This window comes from Lonchura striata, chromosome 15 (genome assembly GCF_050655825.1).
Source record: "Lonchura striata isolate lonStrDom1 chromosome 15, ASM5065582v1, whole genome shotgun sequence".
Taxonomy (NCBI): domain Eukaryota; kingdom Metazoa; phylum Chordata; class Aves; order Passeriformes; family Estrildidae; genus Lonchura; species Lonchura striata.
This window is the reverse complement of record NC_140717.1, coordinates 4,111,984-4,128,258: the sequence shown is the minus strand read 5'-3', so window position 1 is coordinate 4,128,258 and position 16,275 is coordinate 4,111,984. Positions and strand designations below refer to the sequence as shown.

Sequence of the window (16,275 nt, the reverse complement as noted above, 5' to 3'; positions counted from 1 at the left end):
ATTGGGCGGGAGCAGGGCCTCGGCCAATCAGCCGCCAAGATTGCGGAACGGAGAACCCGCCCCCGAAGATGATTGGTCGACAGGACGGGAGAAGCTGTCCGTCAAGTGCCGGCGGGTGTCGGTGAGGGGCGGGGCTCCGTGCGCCGGCAGTGGGGCAGCGCTGGGGGGAGGCACCGGGACCAGTACGGGACACAACGGGATGGACCGGGGCCAGTACGGGACACAACGGGATGGACCGGGACCAGTACGGGACATAACGGGATGGACCGGGGCCAGTACGGGACGGACCAGGACCTGTACGGGACATAACGGGATGGACTGGGGCCAGTACGGGACATAACGGGATGGACCGGGACCAGTACGGGACGGACCAGGACCTGTACGGGACATAACGGGATGGACCGGGACCAGTACGGGACGGACCAGGACCTGTACGGGACACAATGGGATGACCAGGGCCAGTACGGGACACAACGGGATAGACTGGGACCAGTACGGGATGTAACGGGATGGACCGGGGCCAGTATGAGACATAACGGTATGGAGTGAGACCAGTATGGGACATAACGGATTGGACTGGGACCAGTACAGAACATAATGGGATGGACAGGACCAGTACAAGACACAACAGGATGGACTGGGGTCAGGACAATACAGAACATGGCTGTAATTGGGACCACTATAAGACATAATGGGCTGGACTGGGACCAGTATGAGACACAAAGGGGCTGTACTGGGTTCTGCATGAGATGTAACAAGCTCTACTGGGGCCAGTATGAGCCACGAGCTGTACAGGGACCAGTGTGGGCCATAACCCGCTGTACTGGGATGTGGATGAATAGAACAGGGGTCTACTGGGACCAGTGTGAGATAAAATGGGCCATACTGGGACCAGTATGGGCCATAGCAGAGCTGTACTGGGACCTGTGTAAGGGGGCTGTAGTGGGATCAGACAGCCACAGTGGGGCTGTGCTGGGATGGCACTGGTATTCCAGGAAGGCTGGATACTGGGACTGCAGGAGGGCTGTGCTGGGAAGCACTGGGACATCCACTGGCATGGGGCACTTCCAGGGGCAGTGGTGGAATCTGTTTCCCTCTCCAAAGCTGTCCCTGCCCTGCAGATCCCATAGCCAGACCACTGCTGTGTCACCCCAAAGTCCCCATCCACAGCACCCCAGACAGGTAAAACCAGCCTGGCTCTCCCAAAAATAACACACCAAAGTATCAGTAGGAGACTGGGATGTGCTGGGACCTGTCCTGGGTAAAGCCTTTCAGGGACAGGTCCAGCCTACCTCCAGAGCTCAGCGCTCCATTTCCTCCCTCTTACAGCACAGATCAGGAGGTATTGGAAGGATCCCTCTCAAGGTGATAACTGTGCCAAAAGGAAGAGGCAATGAGGTTCCTTAAAATCAGCAACTCAACCTACTTCCAGATTTTTCTGGCAGCAGGGGCCCAGCAGTCCTTGCCACTGAAGTGGAAGGCTCCAAAGGCACTTGTTGTGTACCAGATCTCCACACACAGTCTGTTGCAGCATTCATCCCTCGGATTTAGATGGAAACAGGCTGGCAAGGCTCCATGCTACTGATTTCCAGGGGGAACTTTTCTTGCTGGAGCGTAGGTAAAGGGGCTTGGCTGAAACTGTTACCGAGGGCACAGAGGGAACAGGGGAGCTCCGTGGTGCCCAGCACAGCAGGAGGAGGAACACAGGGTGACCTTCAGCACAGCAGGGCCCGGCCCCGGATACAAACACAACTTCTCCATTTCAGAGCTCCCTTGGCAGTTTTTTTCTATCCGCTCTGGAAAACCCCGCTCGCTGCCTGTTTTCTCCAGGATTGTATCTATTGTCTGGTTTTGAAGAGAGAAGGGAAGTGATTATCCTGCCTTCCTGCAGGCCAGGAGCACCCTGCACCCACCATCCAGCCACACTCCGGATTCCTGCAGCAGGGAGGGGAGCAGGCTGTGACAGGGACACGTGGGGACCTGTCAGAGACAACAGCTGGACACTGTGGCCAGGGAACACGGGCCACCTGGGCTGGGCCAGTGCCAGCCACCTTCCCCACAGCCACAGGGCTTCCTCCTGGACCCAGGGGAGCACACCAGAAGCAGAAGGATGCTGGCTCTTCCCTCCTGCTTCATCCCTCTCTCCCCTCCTAAGCATGGAACAAGGTAAACAGGATGTTCCTGCACAGCCCGATCGTGACTGAAAATATACGTAATAATAAGTGTATGGCTTTGGGTTACCCAAAAAAATAGAGGTACCCAAATTCCAGACACCTGCCTCTTTCTAGGCACTTGATTCCATGGATTAACTTTGCTGTGCTGTGTTTTTATCAAACTCTAACTGAAGGCCCAGGAGTCATCTGTTTTTCCAGACCCAGATGCTCCCCAGGCCCAAGAGATTCCAACTGCAGGATATAATTAAGTCACATTTTCCAATAAAATTCTTGCTAAGTTCAGAGTATTTCCCCCCCCCCCCCCCCCCACACACACAGTCATAAGCATTCCTTCAGGAATGACTGAGCAGCACCAGGGAAACTTCAACAAGCCCCTTTTCTTGTAGCTTTTCCCAGAAAATAAGAGGATTTCCTATTGTAAACTGCTTAATTACAAATCCTGATGTATTTCCCCATCCGGGTGCTCCAAAACCAGGCACATCTCCATTGAAAACCCCAAATCCAAGGAAGGAGAGCTGCATGTTTATTGAAACAAATCACAGGCTGTCCAGAGCAGACCCAGACCTCCTTTATCACATGAACAGCAACACAAGCTCATGCCAAGGGAGGAAAAACCTCCAAGTCAGGGTTCATACAAGATCCAAGACAGGGAAAGAACAAGGGGGTTAATAAGTGTGTGGAGAAGAAGTTTTCAATTAGCAAGAGGTTAAACGAAGCAGTGAGTGCTGAGGGCAGACAGATGATGCTCCTGGCCGCCATAAATCCCTCAAAGATGGATCTAAACTAAGCTGGGTATGACCTTGATGATGTTTTTTCCCAAGGGGATTCAAGGGAGAGCCTGCACTCAAGCAAAGCACTGATCACTACAGACTACTCACTACACTGACACATTTTAGGGCTCCATCAGCTTCTCATCAGTGGGGATCAAAGTCTCTCTGTTCAAACTACTGCTGGGGGGGAATGGATGCAGCCCCAAAAAGGTCAGAATGGAAATAGGATTGGGAGGGTTGGGGTTACAACATGGACACGTTACGTCTCGGGGCTCCACGCCTCCTATTTCTTCCTGCCTCCTCTCTCTTTGAGTGCCAGGTGAATCAGAGAGCCACTCGTCATGTTGTAATAAGCCAGGGAGTTGGAATCCTTGATGAAGATGCCCTGAGGGGAGGAGAAAAGGACAAAAAACCACGAAAGAGCAGTCAGAAGTTGTGTTGCCTTCCCACAGAATCCCACCCAGATCCCAACCCTCCTGGCTGTACTTGGAGCAAGGAGATGACAGAACACTGCAGACTTTGAAGACCTCAGAGAGATTTCAGCGTCCTAGATGGACACTGGAGGTGGGTATAGAATCCTAGAATGGTTTGGGACCCTGAAGATCCCCCCATCCACCCCACCTCCATGGGCAGGGACACTTTCCACTAGGCCAGCCAATATAGACAATGTGGCTCCTAGAACACACAGATAAGGAGTCACCACAAGGGGAGTTATTCAGGCTCCACTCTCCCCCCACCGTTTTTTTTTCCCCTTAAAAATAATCAACTCGGCTCCCTTTCTAAGGGTTAACAGAGTATCTGCCCACAGATGAACTCTGAGGAGGTAAGTGCACAAAGTTCACTGCTTAGGCAGCAGGTTGTGCCTGTCTGGGCACATGCATGACTGGAAATAAGTCATTAAAAAGGAACGGAGCCTTTCTCACAGCTCTGGCTTCCAGAGGAAGAGAGAGAAAAGAGAGTGAGTTCTTCCCTTCCCTGTGCTGGAGAAAGCCTTCCCTGAGCTGCCAGGGTTCCAAAGCACACTCGCCCACCTCCCGGAGCACACAGTAGAGCTGTGGGAGCAGGCTGCTGCAGCTAAATGTCAAAAAAAAAAAAACAAACAACCTAAAACTCTAATAATACAAGGCTGATTTCGGAGAAAGCCACATCAAGTTTGGAGGACTCATCTGCAGCAGCAACAATGTGAAAATCCACTGATTTAATCACCTACTAGAAGCCTGTCCTGCTGTAACAGAGGGCAGACCTGTCACAGCTGTGCAGGCAGGAGAAACATTCCCTTTGCTCTTCCAGTATCTCACCGTGCATTAAATTATACATTATAATTTTTCTTTGTAAAAAAAGTCATGTGAGAGAATGCACTGAAGAAACAACCAGCATTTGAAGGCTTTATACCCACCTCATACTGCAGCTTCTGCTTCCCAGCTGGCATCCCTGTGGCCTCGTGGATCTTAACCTTTATAACAGACACCTGGGGAGGATCAAAGGGCTCCTTCAGTGCTTTTGTCCCAGTCCTGCTCCCCAGCCCCGTGGAGCTGCAGTGTGGGGAGCAGGCTGAGCTCCCAGCTGCTGCTCTCACAGGCAGCACATGGAGCAGGGCAGGGGGATGAGCTACATGCCTGGTCTGAGAGGGGCAGGGTGAACACCAGCACTTGGCCGTTCAGCTTCCATTCCGTCTTGTCCTGCATGTTGGGAACCTGGACTTTGACCGTGACCGGGCCCTACAGGAAAACACAGATAAAGTCTCTCAGGGCTGTGATAACACAGCACCAGACTAAGTATTCGTTTCCATATCTTGGTTCCTCAGTAAACACACTGAAATGTGTTTACAAGTTACTCCACTGCTCCCACAATAAAGCATTTATTTGGTTGGATTTCTCTTCCTTTCGTGTGCCATCTATTCAGCACGATTGCATGCTGATGGTGTCACAGGGTGAGGGTGTGAAGCCCTGAACAGGTGACAGCTCCTCTGTGCACATGAAACCACAGAACCACAGATTAGTTTGGGTTGGAAAGGACCTTAAAGTCCATCCAGTCCCACCCCCTGCCATGGCAGAGGACACCTTCCACTACCCCAGGCCGCTCCAAGCCCCATCCAAGCAAGGACATTTCCAAGGATGGGGCAGACACAGCTTCTCTGGGCATCCTGTGCCAGGGCCTCTCCACCCTCACAGACAACAATTCCCTCCCAGTACCCCATCTAAACCTCCTCTTTTAAATATTCCCAGAAAAACCATACAGACTTTCCTAAGGATTTACAACTCCTCCTGTGACACTGGCACTGCTCAGGAAGGAACAGAGGCTCACCTTGTTATGGAATACACCACATTACCCTACTATCATGCTGGCATTGATACTCTAATCTCTTTGCATCTCCAGCTTAGCCCTCCTCTCTTTAAAAGCTCATTAGCAACTTTAGTTCTTCTCTGCATTATAACCTACCTCTCACTGCCCTTAATTACAGAAGAGCATTATCCCACCCTGTGTAGCTCTTCCCAATAAGAAACAAAGAAATTTGGTTTGCTCATGAATGACAAAAGAGATACCTCGGGCCCTTCTTGCCAGGTATTTTTGCCCCTCTGTGCAGGGAATTGGCTTCAGAGCCCCTTTGGAGCTAGAGTGGAGCAGCCCAGGACTCTGACCCACACATGTATGTACCTTGTTCCTGCGCAGAAATTCCTCCTCTGGAATCAGGCTGTCCTCACTCTTCAGTTTCTTGGAGACTGGCTCATCCTCCATGGGTGGCGGGGGGTGGACGGGAGGCATTGGTGCCGGGGATGGGACCGGAGCCACGGGAGGAGCAGGGACAAAGGCTGGAATGGATGGGAGACACACATCACAACCCACAGTCACCCCCTGAGTGCACAGCAAACACCCTCTCACAACAAAAACACGCTGAGCAGAGCAGCACAGGCTGAAAATAAATGCCACAATACATGGAGGAAGTTACAACCAACAGCAACATGCAAACTTCAAACATTCAAGAGCTCTTATATTGGGAAGCATTCCAGGAAGAGATAACAAGGCATGAGCGCTTCCTGCAGATCTTGCAAAAAAAGAATATGCTCTCAGTTTGGCACGCAGCAGTGCCAGCTCCTCCAGTTGGGGAAGAAAAGAAGATGAAAATAAAAGAAGAATTGCTTTTTACATCATGCTTTTTAACTTCAAAGCACCTAATGAGGAAAAGGTCCAGCAAACAGCTTTTCCTCCAGCAGCAGCAGTTTCTGTAAGGAGCTGTAACACCCACTGAGGTGCTGGCAGCTTCTCTTTACCCTGCATTCTTAATTTTCACCCGAGCAGGCTCCTGGGGCCACAGGATTCCCTGCATTTCATGGTGCAGGAAGAGCCTTGAGCCCAAAAGCAGGACTAGATAAGCCATACCAAACACCCCCAAACTCTTAACACAACTTAGTGCCTGCAGTCCTGGTTACACACCAGTACCAGGGCACAGGAGGAGAAAGACTCCAAGCCAAAGCCCGTTCTAAAGGAACTATCCAACAATTCCCCAGGAAAAGCTGACGCCACTGACCTGTGGGGACGATCATGGGGGGTGGGCGGGGGCTCATGATGGGGGGAGCAGAGGGGGGCATGGGCACCACGTTGATGCGTGGGGTGTGGATGATGGGAGGCATGGGGGTGGCTATGACGGATCCCGGGGGCAGCCGGACCACGGACGTCATGGGGGGACGAGGCATGACCGGCACTGCAGAAACCACGGCGGCGCGGACGGGAGGAGGCATCTGGGGAGAGAAGGTGAAGCTCCTTAGCAGGAATGCCCAGGGCTGGCCACAGCCCCGATGAAAAATACAGGGAAACACAGAACCACGGGTTCTGCTGCCCAAAGACTCGCAGGAAGCCTTAGTGGCCCCACCATATGGGCAACACAAGCTGCTCTCAACAGGTACAGAAGCCTCATTAACAGATTAAAGGGGTCCTCCTTCCCCCGCTGCTTTGGGATCAGCCACTTAGTTCGTTTGCTAAATTGCTGTTTGGGACTCACAGAAGATCCCTTCTTACCTCGGGCTGCTTTTGTACAACATCACTCTACACCTACAAAGGCCCCCAGTCATCACTTTCTTAGCCATATTCTCTGCCTTCAAAATCCCACTGCCCAGCTGATCCCAGTCTTTTTGATACCTCTAAGGTAAAACTTCACCTAAGTATCATATTCCATTTTTAACAGCAAGCTCAGTAAGGTTCTTCTAGTATTTCCAAACTACTCTTAAACCACAAATTTCCCACAACACCTTCTTCCATGCCAGGACCCTTGCCCTCCATCAGGACCCCTCCTAATTAACTACAGCCCCAGTAATTGGCTTCTGAGAGCCCAAACACTCACAGTGGGTGGACGAGGTACAGACGTGATGGGCTGGGCACTGGCAGGGGGGTTGGAGGCTGAGGAGGGAGGGGGTGGCTGGGGTATCTCATTGGGTTTGCTGGGCCCAATCTTCTCCTTGCTGTCATCTTCTGGCACCAGTCCCTTGGCCTTGTGGATGGCTTCAATTTGCTCTTGCAGAGTGATATTGGCCTGAGCAGCCTGCTGAGTGCGGGCCATGCTGCCCGAGTGGCCATCCCAGGTCACCTGAGAGAGTAAAATAAATCAGATTAACCCAACCTGGCCAGACTGCAAAGAAATGCAGAGAACAACTTGATAGGAAGAAAAATATCAAGACTCTTTTGTCTCTGAGCATTCACAATGCTACATAGACCTATTATAAAAAAAAAAAAACCCTCCAAACACAAATTCCCAATTTCTACTCTACCTTTTCCTCTGGTTTCTGGATTTCTTCTTCACCAATCTTTTTACCAATGGCAGTCTCTTCTACACCAAAGATATCAGTACGACGCTCTGCCAGCTGCTTCAGGCTGCTCTCAATGTCCAAACCTGAGGGAAAAGAGCAATTCTTATCTCAAGCAATATAACCAAGCCTCTTACTGAATTTTCTATTATTTGATACCTAGTGACCGAGTGATGCTCTTTTTACACAGAATATTATGAGTTGGAAGGGACCACAAGGACCTTTGAAGTCCAACTCTTGTTCCCTTTTTTTTTTTTGAAAGATACTGGCCAGCAACAGCTGACAAACATTCCCATCTCATTATTACAGAAAGGACATCACACAGATTCATTTCAGATGGTGCTGCTCGGTGGGGGCAGGGAGGGGCTGTGCAATGCTCAAGCTGACCTGGGGCGTAGACCTCGTCATCACTCTGCTTCTCCCGGATGGATCGATCCCGCTGCTCCAGCCACCGGGGATCCAGGAGCCCAATCCTCATGTGCTCCTGCATTTTACTGGCAGGAATCTTTTCTCCAGTGATGGGAGACACCAGGTACTCATCCGGAGCCGGGGCGGGTGGTAATGGTTTTGAGGCTAGGAGAGCAAAACCACAGTGTTGGTTCAGTCTAGAAACAAATGATTTGGGATTCTTCAGGAAGATAAAGGTGGGTTTTTAGTTTGATTTACCTTTGGGATCATAATCTTTCCGCACAATGACCTGATCTGGTGTGGGAGGGAGCGGGGGTGGCATCGGAGTTTCTGGAGGAGGAGGAACCTTCTGACCTTCATCTTCATCATCTGACCCCTTATTGAAAAAAAAACCAAAAATCACAACCAAGTTCCAGTGGTCAAATTCCTTTGAGAGAGACATAAAATCCTACACAGTGCTGGAAGAATGGATTACGCAGCTTCAAAGCAATGGAGCTGTTTTGGACACCTGAACCATGATTCAGAAATTCAGCAGCCCCAGAAGAGGAAGCAACCATTCCTCAGTTTCCACATTACAGCAGCCTTGCACACAGGCTACACAGTTAACCACACTCTTGTTCCCTGTTACCAGAAAAACAGCTTACAGTGGGCAGAGGCTAAGATGAGTCATCTTTCAGTGCTCCAGACTCTGGGCACAAAATAGCCTGAAAGACTTAAAACTGCAGAAATATAAAATCCATACCACTGGCTGCCAAAATTACTGGATTTCTCTCTTGGAACTTGTACTGTCATAGAAAACATTAAAAACACACAACCATACTCCAGCAGTAACAGGTTGTTTGGAGATTTCATCAGAGGGAAACTTCATTTCCTCAAGAAACTGAAGAACTATTTACAGTGAAAGTGGGGACTATCATAAACCACATAAACTTTAGGGGACAAAATCCTATTATCCAGTTACCTCATCCATATCCTGCACTTGTGTGTCTTGATCCAGCTGGGCTGGAGGCTCATCTGTTTTTTCTTGCTTTTCATCTTCCTCATCTGATTCCACCTCCATCTCCACCTCCTCACTTTCCCCAAACTTCTCATAACGCTCCTGGATCAGGATTCGAGCTCCCAGCTCTTCTGGAGTGGTGGGAGGAGGGAAATTCCCTACAATGCAGAAAACAGAGCTTCTGTTTTTCTATCCCATTTCACTACTCAACACACACTGACAGAAATACCAATTCTTCAACAAAAAGGAGTGGCAACAAAATCCTTGGCAGTCAGAGGATAAAGAAGGGAATGGATGGAGTCTGTACAAACACCAGCATGACACATGAAGATAAAGTGACTTATAAACGGAAGCACTACTAGAAAGTGGGACAAGTTCTGCTGTCCTGGTGGAAGGGGAGAAGTGGATACTACTGCAGTCCTGGACTTCCTTCAAGGAGAACATCAGTGACTCCACAAGAAAAACAACAGCCCTGCAAAATTTCAGTGTAAGGCTTTTCCCTTCAACACTGAAGGATAAAAGGCTGTAAATCCCAATGTCTGCCTAAAAACGGCACTTCAGGACACATTTCCTGCACAAAGGGGGCAGTTCCATAGAGGTGACAACATTTAACATCAGTACCTTGCTCGTTGGGCTGGAAGTCAACTGTTTCCACAACCACAAAGTCATGCCAGTCAATCTGGGCATAAGCAACACGCTCCTTCTCCTTCTCCTCCTCTTCCTTCTTTCTCTCTCGCTCCTGGAACTTGGCCCACTCCACTCTGTAGTAGACCTGCAGGAGCAGGCAGAGCACAGTGTCAGACAAGGAACAGCACAGCCATCTCACTGCTGGTCTGCAAATGAAAGGATGAACAGCTGGAGCAGTGTCAGGCTGAAGGCGAGAGAAAGGTTCTTCCCCCAGAGGTGCTGGCACTGCCCAGGGAATGGGCACAGCCCCGAGGCTGCCAGAGCTCCAGGAGCCTTTGGACAGCACTGCCAGGGATGGACAGGGTGGGGTCTAGGCAGGGACATGAGGACTGGAGGGTGGGATCCTTCCCACTCAGGATATTCCAGGATTCCACTTTGTAAGCATGTGGAAATGGGGCTGTGCAGTATCTCTGTGCTGCCATAAACTACCCCCAATACGAACACCAGCTGCAGCTTACAGGAACTTAGAGCACCCTGTACACAAGTGGCAGCAAGTGACACATCTGTTTTATTCTCTATCTGCTGCCAACAAGCCAAAAATATGCAAAGAGAAAAAAACTTAAAACATAGCCAAAATGCTTCAGCATTTTTGCAGTTCTTTTCTGGAATACCTGATCCAGGACTTCCTTGGGATTTTCGGCCTCCTTCTTGAGCTTGAGGAGTAAGCCCTTTGGTGGGATCAAGATCTGAAACACATTTTACATGACAGTTAGTGACAGTTCTTTGTGCCAAATCCTCTTTCAGAGCAATTATTCTCTTTCCACACTGCTAACAATACCAGCAGACCCCCAGGGCTATATGCTATTTATTCTACTGCAGCCCTCCCACTACGTACTGCTCACCCCTACACTTCAAAATATTCACTTGTGGCGGTCAGATTATTCTCCAGATTTAAAAAAAAAAACATACACCAAAAAAACACAAACAAAAAAAAGCAAACAAACAAAAAATCCAACAGTTTAGTGAGATTACAATAGTGTGTGGCACATTTAGGTGACAGACTACTGTGTCCATTACAATATCCACTCTGAAGAGTAGGATTTAAAGGATGGATTCCTGGATATTTCCAGCCTGGCTGGTTTGTAGGGCTTCATCAGCCCTCCAAACTCATTCCTGCTGTAGAAGGAATCACCCTGCCTGGAGTACCTTTGTGTACTGCTCCACCAGCTTGGTGAAGTAGTTGAAGAGGCTGTGCTGGGGGCGAAGGAAATCAAACTGGTAATTCCTCTGCTCCTTCTGCATGAGCTGGGTGAGGAACTGCCTCCCGTTGCGGGCCACGAACTGCGCCGTGAGCTTCACCACGTCCAGGTCAAAGGCCGAGATGGACGGAGGGTCCGCGATGAACTCGAACTCGGGCGGGGGCTCCTTGGGGACCACGGTCTCCTGGATCACCTGGGCCTGCACCTGCAGGGAGAGCAGACACAGCCCAGTGACTTCTGTGATGCCTGGTGAAGGCTGACCTAGAACACAGACTAGATGGAGCTAAAGGATAAAGCTGGGATTTGTTAATCCCTCAATGGATCCCCCTTGGGCAGCACAACCCAAAATGGCCACAAAATGGACGACAGGTCATGGGGTCTCACATTTTTATAAGTTCTGCTCCATTTGCATATCTGAGCTAATTGTCCAATTACAGCTTTAGCCCACGAATTCCCATCCTTCTTGTTTTCTCTCTTCGGTTCATCATTCATCTCAGGCTCCTGGGCCCAAGATTTGGATCATTTGTCCTTGGTCCCCAGCTAGAGAAGGAATGGTTTTGTCTCCCTGTCTGTGAAGGGAGTTCACCATCCCCTGATATGAAGCCTAGACTTACACACTGAAAATTACTAAAGCTAAAACCTGAGGTATCACTTGCAAGGAATAGTCACCACTCAGGAGAAGCTTTTTTTCCCCTCCAGCTGCTGTGGGAAAGCAATGCCAGTTGCCATCCTGGCAGGTGCAAGGATGAGAAATCAACAGGTATAATTTAAAACTATTAAAACTATTAAAAGGTTGTTCCAACAGAAACAAATCTGGAATGTATCAGGACTTTGCTATAGTCTTCCCAGGGCCACCAGTGTGGCTGCTGGCCACATCAAACACGGAAAAGCCCTGGATTCACTCCATGCCCTCTTCCCACCCAGAATGTTTAAAGGCACAGCTGAACAAGGTGAGCAGCACTTTGTACCCCATGTTTTAAGGGAAGGTCGATCCTTCTGGCACAAAAAGTTTCTACAGAACAGTGCATGCAACAAGGCCAAACAGAACTTCAAGGGATTCCCAAGGCTTGCCTCTGCCACATCCAAGTACTTTGTAAGTCAATACAGAGCTAAACTTACTTAAAATGGACCAATTAAAAAAGTTTCAAACAGCTTTTGAGTTACCAGCAGCTGGGAGATGCACATCTGCATCAAAACAAAGCCCCAGACACTTGACTCCAAGCCTGTCACTGCTGGCATTTTGACTGATGTACAACCAACTGCTCCTTCTTGACTTTCGAGCTTCCTTCCTTCTCAACCCCAGGCTGTGACACCACCCCAAAGTGGCCAAAATCTCCCCCAAAGTGATGAAAAGGAACACTCACCTTCTGTGGGAGCTGCTGCTGGGCACTCTGCTGCTGCATGACCTTGGGGATGGCAGCCGAGGGCTCCTGGGCTTTGCCCTCCTTGAACTCGCTGACCTTGTGCCGGTAGTAGGCATGGTAAGGGTCGTTGGGGTTCAGGAAGTTGAACTTGGGGTTATTTATTTCGTTCTGACGAATTCGGGCTTCAAATTCTGGACCATTTCTGGGGAGCAAGAAGAAAAGCTGTTTAGATCAACTCAAGGGTAAATGTCTCTTTCAGACTAAGATGTGCTGAGGCATCAGCCCCTTGGAAGATCATTCTCTCTCTCACACGACCAGAGTTTCTCCCTCAGTAGCTCACACCCAGCTGAACACACACAAGTTAGATGCAACTGTCCCCCTAATTGTGCCTTTAATGTGAATATTAAAAATTCACACTCACAAGTGTTCCACAGCCACATCTGTCTGCACTCAAAGGTCATTTCCACCACTGGCTGAAGTTTACAGTTATAAAGCACGAAGTTTACAAGTTACTTACTACATCCATTTTATCTGCTCTATTAACAAGTTCTCAAGACTAATTTCAGTTCTAGAGTGATCATATAATGAAAAAAAGCAGGTAAACATCAGCCTGTGCAGGGACTGACCAGCCCAGAGTGCTGCATTTAGGAGCCCCAGTCCAGGTAAAATCCCCTCCTCCCACCTAAAGCACGAGCCAGTGATTTCAGGGCAGCTGGAGAAAATTCCCAGCTGCCACAGGGTGTTCCTCTTCATATTCTCTGGATAACTCCCAGTCTCATTTAAACATTCCAGCTCCTCCAAAAGAGGAGGTCTCTGCAATCCCAAAGGATAAACACAGCCCCATATGCTCAGAAGCAGCCAACGCTCCTTGGCAGCACTTTCAAGATGAGTAACACAATAAGGGTTGGACTGGAGCAGCATTTAGTAATTCTCTGGAACCAAAACCAACCACATTTTAGCACCAAAACACAGCCATGACTCCTGTACCAAGGCTCCCTTTGCACCTGATATTTGGTTTCCCCTTCAGATCATTCAGAACAGGCCCTGTCACCTAGTTATTGCAGCATTCACTGGACATTTGAACAAGGACTTTATTTATTTACTACCAGTTTCTCTAGCAAAGGGTGTCTTACACCCTCTCCTGAAGAGACTTCTTTTTCAGTCTCACTGGTACAACCTCAATCCTTGAAATCCTTCACGCAAAACCACAAAACGGGGACCTGCTTCAGCTTCTAGAGCTGCACTGAACAGCAGAAGCATGAAAATCCCAGGAAAGAGACACCACCAGTGCCACTTACCTGGCTACAAAGCTGGCAGTCTTGTCCACAATATTCCTGACCTCAGGAGGAGGGTAAATAATTCCCACCACAGGCTTGGCTGGTGCTGCTTCCTCTTTAGGCTCCTCTTCTGGCTGTAATAAAGACAGTTGCATTGCAAAAGGTGAAGGGGAGTCAGGATTAGGCATCCCAAACAATGGCACACAGGAACCTTTATCCATCCTCCTCCTCAGCCTCTCAGCCACTGAACTGCTTGAACAATCTGGATCATCCATCCCACCAACTCCTTGGACTCTCAGGGGCACCTGCTGCAGGGGCAGGGACAGCAGGACAAGGAAGGTGCCCCCATGGGAACCAAAACAATTTTCACTGTATCAGCCTTGACCCCAAGTATGTTTTTAAATGCTGAGCCAAGAGGCTCCAGTAACATTTCCAGGAATAATTCATCATTCCTCAGCAGCTGTGGAAGTTCTGCATCTTCCTAGGGGCCTGTGGGACCTGAATTATTAACTCCACATTAAATAAAAAACACAGCTTTTAATGCCATTGTAGCTGCAACAGAAGGTGTTTTGAAGAGAAAAATCTCCAAGAGTGTTTTTCTCACTGATGTTACGGGAGGATCTGTATTCCAGTAAAACCATCAGATGCTTTTGCAGGATACTAAAGATGCTGCTTCTCTTTCCTCACCAAGCAGCTTCCAAGAAAAGGTGTTATAAACTGGGACAGTTCTGCTGGAAATGTTTATAATCCTAACAGGGCTACAGTCAGGGATAATTTAAAATCCAGGTAGAGCTCCCAGCTCTATCAAATCCATGGAAAATCCAAGCCAGAAAATGTTCTCAAGTCAAACTGGTCCCTGGCAGTGCCCAAGGCCAGGTGGGACAATGGAAGGTGTCCCAGCCCTGGCAGGGGGTGGGATGAGATGGGCTTTAAGGTCCCTTCCAAAGCAAACCATCCCATAAAACACAACCTTAACAAGGTGTGTTAAGAAAAAGGCACCATGAACATTTCTAGGTTTTATTCCCACTCCCTCAGAACATCATCTTGAGGAGCTGAAGGATGGGGCAACACTACACTAGCGATATTTAACAATGCTGCTATGTTGCCTTGGTAACAACTGTGCATAAAAGCCACTGGGTTTTTTTGGGGGGGAATCACAATTTTCCAAGGTTCTCAGCGAGATCAGCTCCCTGTCAGCCCCAAGAGTGCTGATGTTCCTGTGTGAGAGTCAGGACAGCAGCTTCAGCTCTGTGGGAGCTGGATTCTCATCTCAGGAATGCATGAGGAATGAACATTCCCATCTCAGGAAGGCTGCAAAGAACATGAAAATGGCCAAGAGAGAAAGGCTCTGGGAGATTACAGGGACACACAGGACTGCCACACTCCCTCAGGCTTTTAATCCCTCCACACATCATTCCTGGAGCCAGGATAGCTCCCACAGCTCCTGGCAACCTCCCCCCAACTCACTGGAACCACAGCCCTGGGGCACTGCCAGGGAAGGGCTCAGCTCCTACCCAGCCCCAGCTGGATCCTGCTGTCTCCAAGGAATCCTGGAATGGTTTGGGCTGGAAGGCAACCTTAAAGTTCATCTCATTTCACCCCAGCCCATGGGCAGGGACACCTCCCACTAGCCCAGGCTCCTGGCCTTGGGCACTGCCAGGGATCCAGGGGCAGCCACAGCTGCTCTGGGCACCCTGTGCCAGGGCCTCACCACCCTCCCAGGGAACAATTCCTAATTCCCAATATCCCATCCAGCCCTGCTTTCTGGCAGTGGGAGCCATTCCCTGTCTCCTGTCCCTCCATCCCTTGTCCCCAGTCCCTCTCCAGCTCTCCTGGAGCCCCTTTAGGCCCTGCAAGGGCTCTGAGCTCTCCCTGGAGCCTTCTCCTCTCCAGGTGAGCACCCCCAGCTCTCCCAGCCTGGCTCCAGAGCAGAGGGGCTCCAGCCCTTGCAGCATCTCTGGTGCCTCCTCTGGACTCTCTCCAAAGCTCCAGGTCCCTCCTGTGCCTGCCCAGGGCTGGGGCAGCTCTGCAGGTGGGCTCTCACCCGAGCGGGGCACAGGGGTCAACACCGCGCACCGGACGAAGCCGCAGCTCCCCCAAGCCCAGCCCGGCCCGGCCCGTGAGAGCCACACTGCCAGAGCCGCGCGCTCCGCGCCATTCCCCGCTCCCCGCCCCTCCCCTCCCCTCCGCACCGGCTTGCTCTCGGCGGGGGGCGCGGGCTGCGCCGGAGGCACCGCCTGCACGGGTCCGGCGGGCATGGCGCTGCCGGGGCCGGGGGCTCCGCGCCGGGCGAGGCCGATGGAGGCGCTGCCGGGGGCTCTGTCCGGAGCGGACGCGGCTCTGTGCGGAGCGGGCCCGGCTCTGTGCGGAGCGGGCCCGGCTCTGTGCGGAGCGGACGCGGCTCTGTGCGGAGCGGACGCGGCTCTGTGCGGAGCGGACGCGGCTCTGTGCGGAGCGGGCCCGGCTCTGTGCGGAGCGGACGCGGCGCCGGCTCCGACTGGGGCGAAATGGCGGCGGCGGGCGCTGTGCCGCGCGTGCGCGCCAGAAGTGACGCACCGGGGGCGCAGGCGCAGATAGCCGGGATGTGGGCGGGGATAGGGCGC

General features: G+C 50.8%; 1 protein-coding gene across 2 annotated transcripts; it reads right to left on the bottom strand.

Annotated features, from left to right (window-relative positions):
- Positions 1–2,674: 2,674 nt before the first annotated feature.
- SF3A1 (splicing factor 3a subunit 1) lies at positions 2,675–16,212 on the bottom strand. Of its 2 annotated transcripts, none has more exons than XM_085592859.1 (17): positions 16,059–16,212; positions 15,865–15,995; positions 13,694–13,806; positions 12,396–12,597; positions 10,979–11,236; positions 10,444–10,518; positions 9,767–9,917; positions 9,110–9,303; positions 8,407–8,524; positions 8,128–8,313; positions 7,705–7,826; positions 7,281–7,523; positions 6,471–6,681; positions 5,600–5,754; positions 4,561–4,662; positions 4,341–4,412; positions 2,675–3,329 (listed from the first exon to the last, which is right to left on the bottom strand). In XM_085592859.1, the coding sequence occupies exons 2-17, from the start codon at positions 15,928–15,930 to the stop codon at positions 3,228–3,230; spliced, it is 2,370 nt and encodes a 789-aa protein (XP_085448985.1). In that variant the 5' UTR covers positions 15,931–15,995; positions 16,059–16,212; the 3' UTR covers positions 2,675–3,227. The 2 variants fall into 2 exon arrangements, with proteins under 2 accessions (XP_085448985.1, XP_085448986.1); XM_085592860.1 differs by having other exon boundaries at positions 16,122–16,212.
- Positions 16,213–16,275: the final 63 nt, after the last annotated feature.

What these genes read in the sequence shown, in the direction of transcription:
- SF3A1 (XM_085592859.1), bottom strand. Translation starts at nt 15,930, where the DNA reads ATGCCCGCCGGACCCGTGCAGGCGGTGCCTCCGGCGCAGCCCGCGCCC. An exon ending in TCCAGAAACCAGAGGAAAAG is followed by an intron (nt 7,524 to 7,704) that starts GTAGAGTAGAAA and finishes TTACTCTCTCAG; the next exon opens with GTGACCTGGGATGGCCACTC. An exon ending in AATTTCTGCGCAGGAACAAG is followed by an intron (nt 4,663 to 5,599) that starts GTACATACATGT and finishes GTTTTCCTGTAG; the next exon opens with GGCCCGGTCACGGTCAAAGT.